Source organism: Solanum pennellii, chromosome 2 (genome assembly GCF_001406875.1).
Source record: "Solanum pennellii chromosome 2, SPENNV200".
NCBI classification, from domain to species: domain Eukaryota; kingdom Viridiplantae; phylum Streptophyta; class Magnoliopsida; order Solanales; family Solanaceae; genus Solanum; species Solanum pennellii.
The window spans coordinates 42046550-42068401 of record NC_028638.1 but is presented as its reverse complement, the minus strand read 5'-3'; the positions used below and the strand labels follow the sequence as shown (position 1 = coordinate 42068401).

The window sequence follows — 21852 nt, the reverse complement described above, 5'->3', positions numbered from 1 at the left end:
GAGAAAAGAGAGCATAGAGATTTTCTCATTTTTTTCAATTGGTTTAAGTTTATATATTATTGTGTGAAATGTCACTATTTATTATTGGATAACATTGAGAAATACAAAGAGTTGTCATAAATAAATATTAATCCATTTGAGATTATCGATGAGAAATGAGAGTAATGAACATAATGAATATAATTAGTGAGAGTCACATACATTTACAAGTTGATGGTAAGTTATGTATACTAATATGATGATTTACTATTTACTATTAATATTTAATTTATTAAACAATTTATAAAATTTAAGTGTACTGTGTAAACAAAACTGTAATCTAAGAATAAAATATATAAAAGAATTTAAATATACTAAATCTGTAATGGAAAATCATTATGACTAAGTATTAAGAAATTTATACGAAAATACACCATTCAATCAAATACATTCTTAAAATAAAACTACAAATAATAAAAAAAAAAATCAAATATTGGAGCAAGTTTAGCATAAGGCTACCAACAAAAATGCAAATTGATAATGTAAATTGAAGACATTCCTTTCCCTATTTTTAAGACATTCCTTTCCCTGTTTTTTATTGATAATGCAAATTGAAAAAAAGCTATAGTAATAAACATTCAACCTTTGACCATAAAAAAAAGTTAAAAGTTTTGGAAGAGAAGTTAACGAAAGCGACATTCAACTACATAAATGGAGGGGTCTTATCACAGTTCTAATCTCGGTAAATTACAAAAACAAATACATCAAACTCAGATATTCTAGTAATTGAAGTGTTATTCATCCCTATAATCACATTCGCCTTGTAATCTTGACAGAAATCCTCTTTGCCTTGAAATTTTCTTCACTTGATTAAAGCTTCTCTAGTCTTCCACACACAAAAATTGTATCACGTATAAATCTTTCTATGAAAATACTATTAGAAAATTTTCATAGAAAGATTTGTATTTATAGGGAAAAAATATAGTTTTGGAATATGAAGATTCACTTACAAAGTTGAAAGGTCAAGTATTATTACAAATTAAAAACAAATATTAATTAAAAATATAAATTAATTTGGAAGATGAAACACATACATGTATCTATTCAAAGGGATAACTCTTATTTTTAATTTTTGTTCTATTTAATTTACTCACATGTGTATACCAATTAAATAAAAATATTATAGAAATTCTACTATTTACTATTTAATTAATTATTTATTTAATAACATTTGAATTTAGCATAAGGGTAAAATTGTAATTCAACTTTTCTACTTTGGAGCTTCACACTTATAATAATATATGATAAGCTAAGGTGCATATACAGTTTCTGCTAAATACATGCAGTTACTCAAAATATTGTTTTGGTATTACATACTTCCTTGAAAAGTTGCACATTTTCTGGTCTTCTTGAGTTAAAAGAGATGGATACAACATGACAGTTCCTGATCATAGTAACAGTTTTGGGGGCTTCCTCCACTTCATAAATTTTGTATGACAGCTTCACAGAAATGATACAACAAATAGATACACTTCTCTTCTAAACACATTTCTTACATATTGTACAACTTAATATCTAACCTCTATATGTAGCTTCATGAATTAAAAGTGAAAGAATAATAATAATAATAATAATAATACTCATACTGGTGGGAGGCTTAAATAATACTCCAACTCCTCCCAGCTCAATGCATGACTGAGCCTTCCAAAGACAAATGAAGCAGATAAAATGAAGCAATTCACTCTTTTTTTTATTTTGGCAAACGGAGACGACTCATCATTGTTTCCTTCTCTTTGGTTCGCGCTGCTCCCCTAACTGCAAAGAAACATACATCTCATCATCTGATCCTCCCACCACAGAGAGTCTTTTTAATTCCCCATTTCCATGTTGAATCCCAGAGACACTTGGGATAAACTGATGCTCGACGCAGGGAGTTGCTTTATTTCCATCCTGAATGTGGAAGTGTTTATGCTCAAGTGGTGGAACAACCCCTTCGTCAGATTCATCATCGATGGGATCTTGTCGGACGTTTAAATTGATTGGCTCAAAGTTTTCTTCAGCTTTCAGTTGAATCCGCTCGGCTGGTGATGACCCTCCAACAGCCGAACCAATACCCGCAGCTGATGCAATAATTTGATCTTGCAATGCAACTGATTTAGAGGAAGTGAATACAGAAGTAGGGACTACAGAGATGAAATAGTAAATGATAGAGATCAAGAAAATTTGAAGGCAAAAATTAGAAATCAAAGCTTTTATTAGACTGAATACTAAGTTTTTGGGCTTATATCTACAATCTTTTTATTCCGCCACATTTCACAAATATTTCCTCAAAGACCAAACTGCTATATCCATACTGGGGACACCTTTTAGAGAGCTAATAATCTTATACTAACCAAGGCATTTATAATTTAAGCTGGTATTTAACATGACCATGCAAAAAGTAACCACATATTGGTGAGTCCTTCCCCTCACAGAACCACACTCCACGTATAACCCTTTTCGTTGTAGGGGAAGGGGTTGCATTTCATGTCATATAATGTCAAAATCCAGAATTTCATGACGATATTTAAAATTTCAAAGATTAAGGAGAATTAGATGCTGAGAGATACCAACCTTGGAGACTCTCGTTGGATGTAATGAGATCAAGTTCAAGAAGATCAAGGAGACGCCCCAAGTCAACCCCACTAGTCCAATTCTCAGGAGGTTGGCCAACTCTCAATTTTAAACGACCTCGATTGGCAGTTCCCCCCCAAATTATTCCTATAGGTCGTGGCTTCTCCCCCTCAGGGCTAGTCAAGAGAATGAGGCTACCACTGTCACCTTCAAGATCAAATGTCTGTTGGTTCTCACCAACAACTAGAAAATCTGTAAAGAAACAAATTCCTTTTTCATCATTATACTCCAGGGCGTAGGCCATAATGTTCCCAGTCGTAAGACCAGAGCTCCTTCCAACTTTCACCACTTGCCTACCAATGACACTACCGACAGGAGACTGTAAGTCTATTTTATTGACATCACCTATGTCTCCTATTCCTTTCACAGACGTCGTTACATTCAACATGTTGAAATCTTCTGCAAATGGAATAAATGCTCCATCAGCTCGAACGAACGTTTCTGCAAGATTATGACATCACAAACAGAGTACATGGGTGTCAGGATCCAATTTGAAAATACTACTATTGTTCAATGGGGCAAAAATGATACAATAAACACTGTTTAAATTACCTGGATTTGTACCAGCAAATATGCCATACCAAAGATCATCTGTTATGAAGGATGTAGCCCTCTCTACAGCACCTAAATACACCCCAGGCCCCAGGCTAGGTGGCAGAGGATGAAACATTTTCTGGCTTGGATAATCCAAGTCAACAGCTACATGACGATTGGTAAGGAAACCGACCTGCCTGATACCTGTCCGACTTTTAACAATCGCACCTAAGGTTCCATATGTTTCCTGACTAGCAACCTAGGACAGATGAAAGAGAAAAGGTTACTTTAGAATACAATGTTATGCGAAGCCAAATCAATTAAGTCAATCATTCGGCAGGATCAAGAAAAGTAATCACTTCTATCTCAACATGGGCTTGGTGTCAACATTCTTAAAGAGGAATTTTTTTTGCTTAACAAGGAATTACCTTTTAAACATCATAACTAACTTCAGAAGTTACTTTTGTCCTACTTTTAAGCTTATACAATCTCCAATCAATAAAAGTACCTCGTTTACCAATTACTCGCAATTTTATCTCTAGGTAATAAATTTTAGGTCCATTCTTTTATAATGAACTTTAATAATTAGTGGATCTCAACAAGTAATGTCATTTAGTCATTAAGGGTAAAAAGAGGATGCTAAAATAAGATACTTCCAAAAAAGAGGACGTCATACTTTTAGGGGCATACTACAAAGGAAAGTCTCACATAAAATGGGATATAGCAACTAATGAAGATCAAATCCACAACGAGAGTGCCAATCCATAAAAGTCTCTCTTGATAGTTAACAATCATAAGTCTAGCTTCTAAGAGCAGTAACTCTGTGTCTCTTAAGAAACAGAGAGTTAAAGTCAACATTATCTTTGGTGTGTTCTCTATCAATTGCATATTTTTGTGTTTGTGACGCCCAACTTTCTATTTGTTTTTGTGTTCCATCTCTATGATTGCCTTGCTAGGAATTGTTATGAGTACAGTTCTCTTTTCCAGTAAAACCTAGTAAGAATAATATCCATCTTTGATCAGTACAGTAGAGAATTCGCCAATTCGGTGTGTTTCACCTGTCTTCGACCAGACTTTGACCTTGGCACGTTAAGATCAATATCCAAATAGCCTCTGTAGCATCACCAATTTGTCAAAACATATTCAGACATCACTGATGGATTGGCAAACCCACCAGACTCACCACCAATACATTATTTTTTCTTCTCACAATGCAGCAACCAGCTTTAAATGACCATTGGTTAAGCATTAAGAAGGTGTTACCTATCCACTGGTGACATATCCGTGACAGGATTAGCTTCCTTTGACGGCAACAAACTGCCACAGAGCATTGCCGAAGTAGGGCACCTACCACCACTACAAACAACTCTCATAACCAAGCACTCGCTTCGACCTCTGCTAATTTGGCAGTTGAAATGTCGCACCAAACAAGTTTTGAGGAATTCCTTTCTCTTCTCCACTCTTCCACTATTCGGAAATAGTCTCTCTATCTATATGAGGTAGGGGTAAGGTTTGTGTGCATTCTATCTCCCAGACCTCACTAATGAGATCACACTGGTATGTTGTTGTTGCTCCTGCGCAGATCACATCTAGCATGGAGACAGCCTAGGTGCTATGCACACGTACAATTTCATGATCTACACCTCTACTCATTTGAAAATATTTAATTTGGTAAGTCTAGCCGGCATTATAGAAAGGAGGAGGAGATTCTTTCTAGAATAGATATGCGCCTTTATTTCTTATTGAGTAATAATACTCCCTACGTTTCAAAAAGAGTGACATGGTTTGACTAGGCACAAAGTTGTAGAAAATAAAGAAGACTTTTGAATCTTGTGGTTCTAAATTAAAGTTATGTCAAATGTACTAAATTGCCCTTTAATCTTGTGGCTTTTAAACATGCCACGTGGCAAGCTGAAATTAAAATGTTACCAAAAAAAGAAAGAGGTCATTCTTTTTGAAATAGACTAAAAAGGAAATGAGGTCATTCTTTTGAAACAAAGGGAGTATTTGATTCGTCAAAGATATGACCCTTATTAATGAAGATAGAAGGAATCTCAGAACATTTAGCCAATAACCAACTACACATGAATGTCAGGATTCATGAACTAGAAAATCCTCTATCTAGTACCAGTATCATCCCTTGATACAAGGTAACCACAACAATATTCTAATATGTTTTCAATAAAGATAAGAAAAGTACAAACAAAGAAACAAACAAAAGGTGGGAAAATGGGGTTCTCTTGCTGACAGACATGGAAAACTTGAACAATACTTCCTCAAAGCTTGCACACAGAATAAATAATATTTTCCTAGTTTACATCTTACTGTTTCAATTTGATAAAACACATTAGAACAATCTCTTTATTATGTAAAATATTTGTAAATTACTCACTAGGAAACCACTTTTTGGCTATTAAACCACTGGTGATGAAACTGTGCCACCTAAAAAAAGGAGAAATGACCTTGCGGAGGTGATTGACGTTTCAAAAAGTACGGTGTCAGAGCAGTCTTAAGATGATGGGTACTGAATAGGCTGTAGAGAAGCATTGAAATTGATGGTAGTTGGCAATTCTGTGTAGGTAGTAACTGAAGAAAGAGAGTAATAATCAGATAGATTTGATTCAAAAAATCAACCTTTGGTGTTGCAGCGTTTGGTACTCACAGTTCATGAAGGTTCTGGAAGATTCATATGTGGGGATAGAAAACTGATGCTTTTGTAATATTGGTAAATTAATGATACCAGATTGTCGATAAAAACTGCATACTCATGAAATATAGAGAGAAAAAATCCTGCAATTGATGCCCTTAATACGATATTTACAATTTCAGGCTCACTTAAATTTCATTTCCGGATTTCACCATTTTCAGAATAGATTAGTCCCCTCCATTAGTTTCTTCATGCTGATAAATACAGAATTTGTAATTACTTGCAGAAAAAAAATTGTTCTACTACACTTCCCATGTGATAGAAAAGGATTCCATGATCCTGAAATTCTCTTATCAGGGATCATAAATCCTAAGTTCATCCAAGATTAGCAAAAGTTTCTTACAGCAGATGTCTTAATCAAACATCAGTTCAATTTTTTAATAAAACAACTGATTATTTCTTTAGACCAACCATTAATATAGATCATGAAATCTATAAGTTCATTAATTTCTGCATAACAAACATCCAAATGAATCAAATTCACCACACTAAGATAAAGAACTACATAAAAGTTAAAAGCACCCTGACCGACAGGCAACACTGAATGGATGTCATAAGGATAGACCATGGACATATCCTTAGGAAACCTATCCAAGATTGGGAATGGGATGAGATGGAGATCTTCTACAGAACAATAACAACGTTGACATTGTAAAGGACAATGACAGGATGATGGGGAGAAAACTGTTGGTAGAACGCTTTCCGGGATATCGTATCACACAACAAGGTAGGAAGCATTGCGGGAGTGTATTTGAGGAATAAGGCTCCCAAAAGTAGCTTTCTTGGTAAGAGTGCCGTACGGTATACTACTCAAACAGCACACAACTTGAAGAGAATAGGCTTTCTAAAGTTGAATAGGTGTTGCATGTGCAAGAGGAACAGGGAGGACATGAATCATCCACAATCCTTTGTTGCGAATTAGCAGTAGTGCTATAGAGTTCAGTGTATTCCTTGTGTTCTTATTTCTGACCAGCAACAGTGGAGAAGACCCTAGTGACATGGATATTGAACAAAATAGGGAAATAGAACACCCTGAAGAAGCTAATCACCTTTTTCTCCATTGCAAGACCACATCACAGCCGTGGAATTCAATTTTTACTTTACTTGGCATGTGTCAGACTATGCCTTTCTCTACTCAATAATATCTAATGTGCTGGGGCCTGGGAGCCTGGGACCAAATCAGATCACATAAAAAAGCCTCAAATTTTGGAATACTATATCCCAAGTTGTCTGGTTAGAAGGAAAAAACAGAATTTTTGAAGGCAAAAGGACAAACACTCTTAGCCTTAAGTTTAGAGCCATTATGTTGCTAGCTTTTTTTGGTGCAAACTAGCTTTGTACAGGATACATATGCCCAGTTAGATAATATTGGGGAATTGCACAACTTCTAACTATGTTTGAAGCACTTGCGTAGTTCTTATTCACTTTTAATACAATACCTTATTACTATCAAAAAGAAGATGATGGCGTAGTTTGCGCGACTAGCCTGCACATGCATTCTGCAGACGAGGGGAAAAGGAACAAAAGAATATCTGATTGAATTGAAAAATAGACATACGAGGATTAAGAGTTTAATATTTCACTTCACTTTGGTGTAAAGGAACCGTTCCTACAGTAGTTGGACAGAATTTCTAGAAGCTCAGTGCTAAATACTTGTAATTTTTTTACACTACCTTGATGCATAGTAATGAAAGGACATTCTGAGCAAGAAGAGCCAATTACCTGGGAACCAGAACCAATGCATGGATCACTTCCCCGTAAACCATCAACAAGTTCAGTATATAGCTGTTCCTTTGGAGTTGCTGCCGGTGCCCCAAAGTATGAGAACTCCACAACATCAACATCACACCAAACACCACCTGGTCCCTGCCCAATTACAAAAGATTCTCAAGCCCAATAGTATTGGCAGAACAGTTAAGACTCCAGAAAAGTCAATGAACCATAGCTGTCCCGGCCACCACCGTTATAAAAAAAAACAAAAAGAAGTTAGTGAATCTACTCAACTTTAGTGCATGTTGATGTAATAGATCCTATATCAATTAAGACATGGGAATTTTTGCCGTTTGCTGAAAGACTTTTACTACTTAACCACGTTCCATGAAGAACAAGGACTGTTAGCAGAATAAACACATAAAGACAATGAAAAAAATTGATAGAAAAGCCTGAAGTCATAAGTGCCACCTAAGCAATAAAATCATTACATTAAAACTGTTTATGCTAAATGCAAGTACAGGGGTTCCAACAAGATTAAACCTCAAGAAAAGCCGGTAGACATTGGACAAGGTTGAGCCATTGCCTGTGAACTTTTCTGGCAACAAAGACAAGAATAGCTGGTATCTCTGTCAAAGCACCTCGCCGGATACGAAATCCGATTGCTGTACCAAGACTAAAGCGACGCAAGTTTTTGCTATGAAATGCTCTAATGGTCATAACTTCAAGCAATGTTGTAGCTTGCTGTCCCGTGGGACGTCCTCCCAGGGTTTCAGGTAAAACCCCCTTCTGAAGGTTACCAAAGTAATTGGCCCGGTCCTCAGCAGCATCTAAGCGACAAGGCCATGAGAAGTAGGCAGCATTGCTCTCAGCGACCTGACAACCTGATGCAAAGGCTTGCAGTGGTGGTGGACTTGACAAAGGAAGTTGGTTAAAATAATTTCTCTCCAAATCCAGGGCTGACTCCTCTGATTGCACAGATCCAGAGTGATTGAATCCTAAATCCAGTCTTTCCATATTTTGAGCTTTTCTGTCTGGTCATTCATTAAAACATCTGCTTAGCTGCAAAAGCCCACCCTAATTCAACCTTGAAAGGAAATGTTCTATATGAAGTACTAATTCCATTGATTCAAATAACCAAAAAAAAAAACAAATGAAAAAGCATTTTAGTTTGATAACAACATAATTAACCTTACCACATCCATACCGAGGCACCTTATAACATTGTACAAACCCAAGTAATCAATAAGCTGCACCTGGAATTTACATTAACATGAAGCAGAATTAGCAAGAACAAAAAAGAAAACTCAAAGTATCCCAAACCTACTGAAAGAAAGCAACTTGTGCATTTCCATAGAAAGCAAAGATAACAATCAGAAAACCAACAAGCAGCTTTGTAAGCAATATGTCATATTATATATAGAAATAAATGCACCCTTTATTTTGTTCTCACCTCAGTATGTACCACCACAACTAAGCTAATAAATACAGAAAAATAAATACATAAACAAAGAGAATATCTTAACACACATGAAAGATAAAACAACTGAACTGTAAAAACTCTTTAACACCAAGAAACAAGTCAACATAGAGCAGGAGAAGGTCAAGTTAATACAAGAATTGTTCTAAGCAAACCCCATGTCAAGAAAAAAGATTGAATCTTTACAATCAAATTCAAAAGAAACCTCACCTCACCTCACCTGTCCTGTCAGCAACAATGAAGTCCCTGAAAAATCCCCAGAAAAAATTGCCCTAGTAAAGACTTCAAAAAGAAGGCCCCCCTCCACACTTATCTACCAAATTAATCCAAGAAACTTTCTTCACTCAATTGAATAACCCCATTATCCTAAATCTGCAGTAGAATCACAATCCAATGCTCTATTTGTCTGTGCTTGTGCGCGCGTGCCTATCAGAGTCTCTCACTGTGTGTGTGTGTGTGTGTGAGGAGAGAGAGGGATAGAGAGGGGGGGGGGGTGTCAGAAAAGAAAAGGAAGAAAACAGGAAAAAGTCCAAAAAACAAATAGAGATTATTTTGAGAAAATGAAATAATATATATATTTTAGCATTAAAAAGATATACCCGTATTTGAGTTATGAATACGAAAAAAATCTTATTAAAAATATTATTATGAGATATTTGAGTTGTGAGCATAAAAAATAAAAACTTGTTAAAAGCATTATTTTTAGATATTCAAATTATGAATATAGAAAAAATCTTATAAGCATTATTATAAGAATTGAAATATAATCAGACTTCGATATGATATATTAAGTGAAATTTTTCATAAAAAAACATATTTAATCGGTCTCAATTATCTTGCACAATCAAATTTTATTAGTTAATAAGAAATATTGAAGTTAGTAATTATTTATAAGTATTAGTAAATTTTTATATAGTTTTTTATATATAAATTATTTAAACAATCACAAAAGTTTTTATATATATTTTTATAATTAAAATTTAAAAATTTAAATCTTAATTATATCACATAAATTATGACAAACGATCGACTCCGTAGTGATGCATAAAGGAACAAGTATTTGTTAATGAGTTAAAAGTAAAGGAAAATCTAATAATAAACAAAACATAGGTTATTTTTTTACATATTAGTAAAGTAAAAACATAGATTATGTAGAGTAAGTATTATTATTTTTATTTTTCTATTTTTAGCAAGTGTATCCAATATGTAGTATGTATTGATGCAAAAAGTACCATTTATTAATGAGATTTTTATTTTTTCCCAAAACCCTTTTTTCTATTTCCTTCTTCACTTTTTGCTGTCACTGTCATTCTTTCTTTTCTTTTCTTTTCCTTTCTAACCTTTTTTCATATTTTTTGTTGCCACTCATCATTTGAATAATCACTAAACAACACTTTTCTTATAGTTATTAAAAGTCAATTTAGTGCACAAAATATCTTAAACTACTATTTATGGAAAAGAAAATTGTATTAGATAAAATATAAATAATATCCTCACACAATTATTAACTTTTATTTTAATTTATGTGCATTTTTTAATTTGATATATAATTTATAAAATGAAATATTTTAGTACTAGTAATCTAAAACCCTCCTTTATTATTTGTTTCGAGTGTAAAGAAATAATAATTTAAAGTGATTAAAAAGAAAATTATATCATTTTAAAAAAAATAATAATTAGTCTTATTATTCAAAATAATAACATATGAATCGCACGAGACTAATTATCGTTAAAAGGCTACTAGCTTCACAAAATAGCAGCAAATTAAATTAAGCATGTTTAACCTGTTGATCAAAAAAGAATTATATTTACTACTTAAACGTATATTATTATGTAAGGTGTGTATATTTTATATAAACTATACATTAATATATTAAAAAAAGAGAATATGTTTTGAATATGTATTATTTTGATGAGTGCATATATTGGATAAAGGTTTCATTCCATAAATTACTATCAAAAGTTAAAATTTTATTCTTCTTGATTGGAAAATATTTCTATTTCTTCTGACACTAGGTTAAATTCTTTTTTTATGCATATAGTTTTGCTATTAGCGTTACATTTTAAGTTTTAAAGGTAATTTTAATGTTCTGAGCGTATTGAAAGATTCATATCTTACGTTTCAAGTTTTTTTTACCCATTCTTTGAGGAGTTACCACTTTTTTTCATTCTTTTGATAATTCAAATTCTCTATCTTAAAATTAAAAGTAAAGGTTACTTACTTACCATCCGAACAATTTATTCTTAAATGCTTACCAATTTTATTACTATCAAAAGTTAAAATTATATTCTTCTTGACAAGAACATAATGAAGTTATGATTTCTTGGATACCATTGGAAATTTTTTTAATTTATATTTTTTTTTTTGGGTATGAAATTAGGGCCCCATCCTTATTTGCTCCCCAAAAGTTGCACACTCACTCATCTAATAATTCAATTCCCAACTTATCAATAAGAGAGGAATGGTGTGGGGGTCTTGTTTAATTTTGTACTTTTCTTTTCCATTTTATCATCAAGAGGAAAAAAAAAATTAAAAATACTCACTATATATTTTACATAAGTATATTGTAGTGTGATTCTTTTTTGCTTCTCATATTTAGTGACAAGATATATGTATATTTATATGATTTACTCATTTTGTGATTCTTTTTTTTTTTGTCTTTTCATGAAAAAAAGGGCAAAAAAGATCATGACATTTTGTCTGAGGATCCACAAGTGTGGCACACTATCTCTCAAATTTAAATATTTTATTTCACCTTACCAATTGATCTTTTGAACTAGAGATAACATATTATAACAAAAACTACAAACCATTGCAATATTAAAATAATATATTAAAGTAACTCCTCCATTTCAATAATGAGAATTTACTTTTGGTACATATATAAATAAATTGGTCATTTGTATTCAAGAATTAAGATTGAATATTTGAATTTGGAAGAATAAAAGGAAATAAGTAAATAACATATTTTTGGTTATTCATCCCATGTCTATACTCATATTATTGTCCAACAAATTTTAAGTTCACGTAATAAAAAATTTATCATAAAAAATAAATATTTCCTAACAAAAACGATTTTTTGTCAATACATGATGATTCTAGATCAAATGGTCACAAGACTCACAACTAAAGATTGTGATAAAATAAACACCCATGAAATTTATTTTATTGAATTAAGTCTATCAATAAAAAGTATTAATTAGTACATTTAACTAGTCCTCCTCCAAAAACCCTTATTAATTATGTCATATGTACATACCATTATAGGTGTTTGGAAAAGTCAAACAACAGCGAGTAATTTACCTAGATAGTTATTTATGTTTGAAAAATTATTTAAGAATATCATTTATGTTTATTTTAGAATTACAATATTATTTAATTTTATTTATTTTTCTAAAAATATACTTGACGCAAAAGATACATTGTCTCTCTCTTAATAAGATATCATATCACATTTTTTAATTTATTTATAATTTTTTTTCTAATTCTTTAAATGACAACTCAACGGTTAGGGTTTATGACAAAAAATTTCTGAGCGGATAATATCTAAGCTTTGAAAATCAAGAAATTCTTTTGATTATCAATTAACTCTAAGTCATGGTTGCTGCAAATTCGCCTTCACTAAATAAAAATTCACAAATTTAATTTTACTAATGAAAAATTCGTAAGTTTTATGTATAACATTTTTTTATTTAAATATTATAATATTCTTCATACTTATCAAAAATCCCAAATTGAAATTAAATGCAAATTCTATTTTATCTTTATATTATTTATGTGCAATTTCAAATTAATTGAATCTCAAAATAAATATCAATACGTAATTAACTTTTAATTGGTGGAAATACAAAAAGCACTTTTACTTTTTTCACCCTCTATTCTCTCTCCATTGATATGCTACATCCATTATAACCCTTTACAAAGCCTATCACCAATTGTTGCTACTAGACCTACCTTTTTTGACAAAATATATTTCCAATTTCTAGAAGTTTTATACTCTCTAACAGCCTGTTTGGCTCAGCTTAAAAGCTGGTCAAACTGATTTAAAAGCTGATTTTTGACTTATTTAGCTGTTTGGCAATACTCAAATAGCTTATTTTAAGTTAAAAAAAACTTATTTTAAGCCAAAAGTTAAAAGCTGGGGTAGGGGTGCTTTTTTTTTTTTTAGCTTATAAGTTGTTTTAAGTTGACCACATTTTTATCTTTTTGCCCTTAATATTTTTATACAATCTCCAAATTACAACATAACCCTAACATCTCTTTCTTCTATTTTTCCCTTTTCACGTTTGGCATAGCAACTTCAGCACTTTTATCCAAACACAAAACTGCTTATTTTAAAAATAAGTTTCAGCACTTTCAAAAGTACTTTTTTAAAGCTGCTTTTATTAAGCCCATCTAAACGGGCCCTAAGTCTAATATTAGATAAATAATTTACTAAAAATATTTATTTGATATAATTTTATTTATTAAATCAGAATAATATTAATAAAAAATTTGATCTTTATTCTAGATCTTTAAAAATTTAAGCAAATGTTGAAGATCAAAAAAATTAATTTTAAAGAGGCTAATATGAAGGGCAAAAAAGTAAAGTTAGTCGATCTGTTCCTCTCTGTCTTTAATTTACTTGTCCACTTTTAAATTGATATGCCTATTAAAAAAATAATTATTGATATAGTGAGTTTATAATTTTACATATTAATTATGTACGTGATGAATTAAAAACTTAAGATTTTTAAAAGATTCTAATTTTGTTAAAGTAATTAATTGAGAGTGTAATAGGTAAAAAAATTTATTTTCTTGATTTGTCAAAATGAACAAGTAATTAGAGACAATAAAAAAAAATACAAATAACTAGAAATAAAGAAAATAATAATTTATTAATTATCCTGTAAAATAAAAATATCTATCTAATATAAAAGGGAGAGTGTGTTAACTTAATTAAATTCTCTCTCTAAATCACACTTTCTCTCTCTAACTCCCTGTCAAGCAGCTGTCACTATCTTTTCATTATCTGATCAACTTTTTTATCACTTTCATTTCTTTATGTATCTTTCAATTATCAAATCATTGATCACTCTCTATTCCTCCAAAATTATATAATACTCCTACAATAATAATAATAATAATAATAATAGAAAAAACTCAAATATGTCATTAAATTTTTAGAAAAGACTTATTTATGCCATTAGTTAAAAGTTTGGCTCTATTATGTCATTGCCGTTAAAGAAAAAATTCATTCATGCCATTATTTTTTAACAATGGTTTTGCAAAACTATTTTTGACACATGTCAATTATAATTCGGCCACGTCATCAATTTATTTAATAAAAAAATAAAAAAAAATTAACTTTTTTTCAGAATTATGATTTTTTTAATTAAAAAAATTGGTGACGTGGTCGAATTATAATTGGCCACGTATCAAAAATGGTTTTGCAAAAATCATCGTTAAAAAATAATGGCATTAATGAGTCTTTTCTTTAACGCTAATGACATAAATAAACCAAACTTTTAACTGATAACAAAAATAAATTTTTTCTGAAAATTCGATAACATATTTGAGCCTTTTTCCAAATAATAATAATATCCCTTAAAGTTTTTCAAAGATTTTATTATTTTTTTATATGGTTAAACTATGTATGGTTGCAACTTTCGTCATCGTGATATTGCAAGTTTGCAACAGTGGCACAAGAAAAATATCAAAAGCAATATTTCCACAAATTGAATTTATTAATCTCAGATATTTCAAAAATAGCGTTTTCATTTATATTATAATAAATATAATTTTGAATAATAATAAATATCCATATTAGCAAAAAGATGCTAATGTCTTTATTGAAATTAGTTTATTATCGTTAGATTTAATATCATTATAGATTTTAATGATATTTATAAAAGTGCTAAAATATAATTCTGACTAATAATTGCTATTAAAAACATATTCCTTCCATCCGAAATTGTTTGTCATGTTGCGCTTATCGAAAGTCAATTTAACTAATTTTCAAAGGTAAAATAGATTACATTAATTTGATATTTTAAGCAAAAAAATTAAATATTCTAAAACTATATGAAAAGTACTATAAATTATAATTTTTTGCATATTAATATGATGAAAAAATACATCTTAAAATGTTAGTCAAAATTTTCATAGTTTGACTCTAAAAATAGAAACCATGACAAACAATACCGAACAAAGAGAGTGTATTTAATAGCAATTATTGTTGAATATATATTTCATGCAAGCTAAAACTTATTTTTAGTATAATAATTATTACAAGATAGTAGTAAAATCGGTGTATATTGTATTTGAAAATATTCTGTTGTTGAATTAGTTAGTTTAAATTTGTTACTTATTGTTGGTCAGGTCATTAGTTTTTCACTAACACTTATGCTATCCTTTTTGTTTTATTTATATAAGTATTTTAATCTTTTTTAACATTTAATATTTTCTCCGTCTAAAAAAGAGTGTCCTTATTTTTTTTTTTAGTTTGTTTAAAAAAGAATCACTTTTCATTTTTGACAATACTTTAATTTTAACTTTCCACATGGGCATGTTTAAGACCACAAGATTAAAAGGCATTTTAGTACATTTGATATAACTTTAATTTAGAATCACAAAATTAAAAAATCTTTTTTCTTTTTTTAAATTTTGTTTCAAATTATACTAACTCATTCTTTTTAAAACGAATAAAGTATCGTGAAAAGGCTCTGTCAATTTTTTATATGGTCGTCCACCTAAGGTAATCCAAGGACCGTATTATTTTATTTTATTATTTTTTGTTTGTTTGTTTATCATTTGTCTCATTGTCTTAAAAATAAATGAAAGTGATGACTTTTAATTTTTATATATTATATTTATACTAAAGATATATAAAAGTCGTCTTCCCTTTAATAAACCAATGATTAACGAAATGAAAGAAAAATAAATTTATTGTGATATGGTTTTTTGACCACGCAACCTGGGGTCTCTTTTTACAATTTTTTTTTTTACTTTTTAACGTAGGATATTAAAGTAAATAAAATAAGAAATATTATATTTAAACAATTTAAAGTTTCACTTTCACTTGCATTTCTTTATTACACAATTTTCCATAGTTGAGTAGCTATATAATTATACTATTCGTTCTTTGTCATTTTGATACAGATTTATCAGTTATCAGATTCTTTTACATTTAGTGTCTAGAGTCCTCCGTATTGGAGCTTTAAAAATTTGGGATCGCGCACTGCATGGTTCATTCGGAGTGACTTTCCAACTGAATTTTCTTCATACCCTAGGATTCGAATCCGAAATCTCTGATTAAGGGTGAAGCGCTCTCACTAGTGCACCACAACTCATGTTGGTAAACTAATGAATCATCAATTATCAATTTGATAGGCATAGTAAATTAAATACGGAAAAATGATCAAAGATATCCGTTATATATTATTTCCTCGATTTTATTTAGATAAATATTTTATTTTACTTGTTTATTTTAGCGAATTAGGAAAGTTCTATTATTTTTCTTATAGTATTAGGATGAAGAAATATTACTAATAATGTTAAATTTGATAAAATTACATCTTTAATTAAAAAATAATAGATGTGCCAGGTTAACAAATGTTAAGTAATATGAAATGAACCGAGTAAAAATGATATAAAATCGTGCTCTTTTATCTATTAGATCCTAATTGCTCTTTGACATTAAAATTTTTAACTGAATAGTAATTTGTCCAGTTGGGCACTTAATCTTTAAAATATATTATTAAATAGTGCAAGTGGGTAATAGGTCCTGCCAAAAGTTTGGGATTGTTACAATAATTTACGTCAAAGTTTGGATATATTTTAAACTCTTTTTTCAAGAATTAATGACACGTTTTATGAATTTTCGATCTGAACTATCGAGTGTACGTACATTTTCCTCAACTATTATAAAAAAACATACCCAAAACTATCAATAGTTTTCTTTTTTCTACCTAAAATATCACTTTATTGCTTAGGTAGAAAAAAGGAACAACTGATTAACTGATAGTTGAGTTAAAAAACTAACAAATCATAATACTTCAGATGTGTCTTGACTATTTTATCTCAATTCAGTTCAGATTTGTTTTCACAAACTTTACAAAACTAAAACAGAAAGAAGTAAATACACATTAAGAATAACACATATATATAACAAAAATATCATAGTATCACTTGATCATCATCATCAACATGGTGCATCTTGAGTTTGAAGTAAAAATCTCAAATTTCAAGCCAGAATCACCCAACTTATTTTTCTTTTAACTCATCAAAAACTCTTAGCCAAAGAAATACTAACATAATTAGCCCAATCTCCCACTTGACCTTTCCTAAAAAATGAACTACACTTCACATTCATAAATTCACCATTGGATCCTTGTTAACTTCCAAATTCTTTACACATTCAAAACTACAAATCCTTACAATTTCTTCAATCATTCCCTTTTCTTCTTCCTCTTTAGTAAAACTACATCCCAAAAACTCACTAATTTTCTTAGCATTCAATAATGTTTAACACAAATACATTATCTTACAATCGGATCGTTGAATTGAACTAGGAAGAGCATCATAAGGTGTGTGAGTTGCAAATATTTTTGGAAAAAATGAACTTTAATTTGATGAGGATTTACTTTGTACATGATATCAAAATCGAAACGAATTAATTCATGAGGATTAGAAGTAAGTAATAGGTTTTTGTTGATTGAAAATTGATTATGATCATGATGGTTAATGATGCTAAAAATTAGAGCTTTTTAACCAAGTAGTACCTGATTTTGGCAAAGTTGCTAAGATTATGAAGTCATTAATATTTTCATAATTGGATTGGAATGATAAATTTTTTTTTTCAATGGAACCAATCTTGTTGGACACCAAAATCCTTTGTATTTGTGTAGCAAACGCCCATCCCAATTATTTGTTTGTGTCAATTTCTCAAGTAATAATTCTTCATCCTTTGAATAATCAACACATGAAGTAGTTGAATTAACTTTTTCTATTTTTTCCATGAGTAATTTTGACTAGAGAAAGAAGTTATAATAGAGGGAACTATAGATTAATGTAAGTTTAATATTAATAGCAAAGTGATAAGAATACAAACATTGAGAAAAAAAACAATAGAGTATGTACAATAATAATTATTAGAGGACATCATAGAAATCAACAGAAAGAAGATGTTATTTTCAGATCTCTTATATGTTTATTTTTGGATTTTGTATATGTAAAATTGAAAAATCTCTCGTTAAAAAGAATTGTAATAAACTAGACAAAACTAATCTTAGTCCTTCCCTTAAAATTTATTTCTAGTATTATATTTACTTATAATTAATAGAAATCCAAAAATAACATATAAAAAATGTATCATAAAAGATCATTTCCTCGTCCAAATTTTATGCCAAAATCGAAAACATCTACTAATAGGATTAAAAAAAGACAAAGACCCTCTAATTGTTTTGTTTTCAGATAAAAATCAATGATTGACCGGCCATTATAAAATGTTAGCAACAACTTCCTTGGAATTTACAATAATTTTTTTTACCACCTAGTCAATTTTTTCTAAATAAAATTTTACTCCATATTCATAAAGTCAATCTATTTAATTCGTATTTAATAAATTGAATCACTTATACTTAGTTGGATGTATATAGATTTCGATTTATTTTTATCTTATAAAAATATAGACAAATCAATATATATATATAAATCTGAATTCAAAACCGCTGATGTGGCATGCCTCTAAGGGCTAGAAAAATATTCATCTTTTTTTTTTATATATATTTTTTAAATCATTTTTTAAATTTTAAAATATAAAAAGAGTCTCTTAAATATTGAAGCTAATCATAATTAAAGTCATTAAATTATAATTACTCCAATGGATGTTATTTATCTTTTCATATTCATATGTTACTAATTATTATTTATCTTTTCATATTCATATGTTACTAATTATTATACTAACTATAAATACTAAAGCAAATATCTAACACTGCATAACATTTTGTCCTTTTTCATTCATAATTTCCTTTCAATTCTTCTTCTTTTTATTTCAAACTCTTTTTGCAAGAAGTCTTTTTCTTTCTTTTTTTCCTTTTTTTTAATTATTTTATTTTAGCATTGTCAGTGTTGTCCATATTTTATTATCTTAGTATGTAATTTTCATGCCTGATTTTTTTATTTTATCTTATTTTCATCTTAATATATTAAATAAATTGAATAAATGCACTCTATTAATCATTTTCGTTTAAATTCTTACATTAATTCCTTTATTATTTTGTATATGTACGTTACAATATACCCAACTGGATAACGATACGTAAAACTCATTTTATGTGTTGCAAATATTCAATTCTGTCCCTAAATTTCATCTATTAATTTAGTTATTATTATAATTTACATGTATGAATGTCATATTTAATCTATCCATATTTAGGATATTCTCTACCATTATTATTAATCTCTTCCCCTAATTTTTTTTCACTTTTTTTGTACTACTTATATTTCTATAAGGAAATGTAGAAATGATCAATGCAGTAGTTATGAAATTTAAAAGGTAAGTTTCGTTGTAATTTAATAAATATAAAAATGTGAAAAGTCATTATTTTTAATGACATTTACCATATGAGTTATTATGTATTGTAGTTATATCATATTTGCACATATAAATATAAGAAACATTGCAAATGATTGAGAAGCTCAGTCAATTGTTGGGTGCTGGTGATATTTTACTGTTTATTTTAAAGGTGAGATTTCTATTTTCTTTTATATAAATTGATGATAAGAATATTTATCTTTTTCTATTTATGCATTTTTCAGAAAAAATTTATCAAAAGACATGAGTGTTTATGAATTGTTAACCTTGAATTATGATATTCTATTTTTGAGGAGTGTTGCTTGGAGGCTCAAATTTATTTTCTTTTATATGAATTGATGGTAAGAATATCTATCTTCTTTTATTTATTCAATTTTCAAAAGAAATTTATTAAAAGATATGAGTTTTTATGAAATTTGAGCCCTGAATTATGATTTTATAATTTGCAGGAGAAAGTCTTATATGGAGTCTCAACCTAAAAAGGTTGTTAAAAATTTCACATACATCAAAAGAAGTGAGAATATCTATTTTCTTTTCTATATACATTTTTCAAAAGTAATATATTAAAATGTGAACTATAAACTATAATTTTACATTTTGTTGGAAGAAGTGTTATTTAGAGTCTCAACCTAAGAGACACATTTGAAAATCAATAACAAAACGAGGTTGCTTAAAATTCACACATACCAAAAGAAGTGAAAATATTTTTTTTATATACATTTTTGTAAAAATATCATATTAAAAGACATAATCATCTATAAAATGTGAACTGTAAGTATAATATTATATTTTTTGTGGGAACAAATTTAAATTCAAGTTCAAGAAATTGTTTTAGAAGCATATAAACAAAAAAAACGTTGCTCAAAATTTCATACAGAAAAAGAGATTGATCGTTATTTATATTATGAATTGTTAATTCTTTATCCTTGTAGTTGCTAGAGAAAAGGAAAGTAAAACGAGAACAAGACACCAAAGAGAGTTTGCTTCACTACATTTTTTTAATATAAATTTCTTAAGACACAATAATTATGACCATAAATCAGAAAACTTTATAGGCAATTGTCCACTTTTATTGTACAATTTTAAAAAAAATAATTGTTATTTTAAAAAATGAAAAATAATTTATGAAAATTGGGAGTGTGTAATGCAAATTACTTTGACTTTTTGCCAATGATTTGAATTGAAAATCTTTTTTATTATTTCTCAAAATTTTAAAAATTATGAGTTAAATTTTAAACTTTCATAGTCAAATTGAGTTTTGCATAGTTGAAATTCAAAATAAATAAATAAAAATAATGATTAAATACCTCCTTTTAGTTACTTATGATTATGATTGAATGGACACGACATATATAAATTTGTAGAGGAATGAAAAAATATAGATTGTTTAGTTTTTTAAATTATTTTTACCATACGATATATATTGATTATTTTTTTAATAAAATTTATTATTCATTGTTTTTCTATTTTTTTTTAAAATTTTAAGTCGTGACAATTTAAAATGGTAGAATCATAAAAAATGAAGGTCAAATGATCAATTGGGTTTTCACAGTTCAAAACTATTTCTTTCTTATGTTTCTACGTTTTTTATTTTTTTATTTTCAAGTTTAAATAACTAATTTAAATAGGTTGTTGCATTTATATTGAAATGTTTTTCATCAATGCTTCCATATAAATTAAAGGAAAAATTATGTATAGATAAACATGTATATAACTTCTTGAATCAAATTTTCTTTTACTTACAAAAATAAGGAGCATAAGTTTAGCGATATAAAAAATATTATTAGAAGATAAAAACTCTTACTTAAGATTATAAAAGATATAAAACTTAAACACTAATAATATATTTCATTAAAACTTGAAATCTGATTTAATCGTTAGGATATCACTATAGAAAATATATAAAATATTTTAAGTACTCAACTATTCTAAAAAGTTAGTTAGTAAATCTAACGAATTATTATGACCGCGCGAAGCGCGGCTGAATTCACTAGTATGGATAAAATATGAATACTCGTATACTACACTCACTTTTTAATAAATAGGGAGAGATTTTTTTCTTAGGAAAAACATTTTCTGAATCAATAAGAACACACCAATGCATTCCCATCCCACCCCTACTTCCATCTAACCCCACATTATAACTCCTACCTCCTACCTACCTTACCCCACCCACCCCACCCCTCTAA

At 29.1% G+C, this 21852-nt stretch overlaps 1 protein-coding gene across 14 annotated transcripts; it reads right to left on the bottom strand.

Moving 5' to 3' along the window:
• Positions 1-1325: 1325 nt before the first annotated feature.
• On the bottom strand, positions 1326-9594 carry LOC107011326 (protein NARROW LEAF 1). 14 transcript variants are annotated; one of them, XM_015210770.2, is made up of 7 exons: positions 9294-9594; positions 8800-8859; positions 8147-8690; positions 7616-7759; positions 3205-3445; positions 2593-3093; positions 1326-2162 (listed from the first exon to the last, which is right to left on the bottom strand). In XM_015210770.2, the coding sequence occupies exons 3-7, from the start codon at positions 8618-8620 to the stop codon at positions 1756-1758; spliced, it is 1767 nt and encodes a 588-aa protein (XP_015066256.1). In that variant the 5' UTR covers positions 8621-8690; positions 8800-8859; positions 9294-9594; the 3' UTR covers positions 1326-1755. The 14 variants fall into 14 exon arrangements, with proteins under 14 accessions (XP_015066256.1, XP_015066270.1, XP_015066262.1 ...); XM_015210784.2 differs by having other exon boundaries at positions 1326-2099; XM_015210776.2 differs by having other exon boundaries at positions 8147-8665.
• Positions 9595-21852: the final 12258 nt, after the last annotated feature.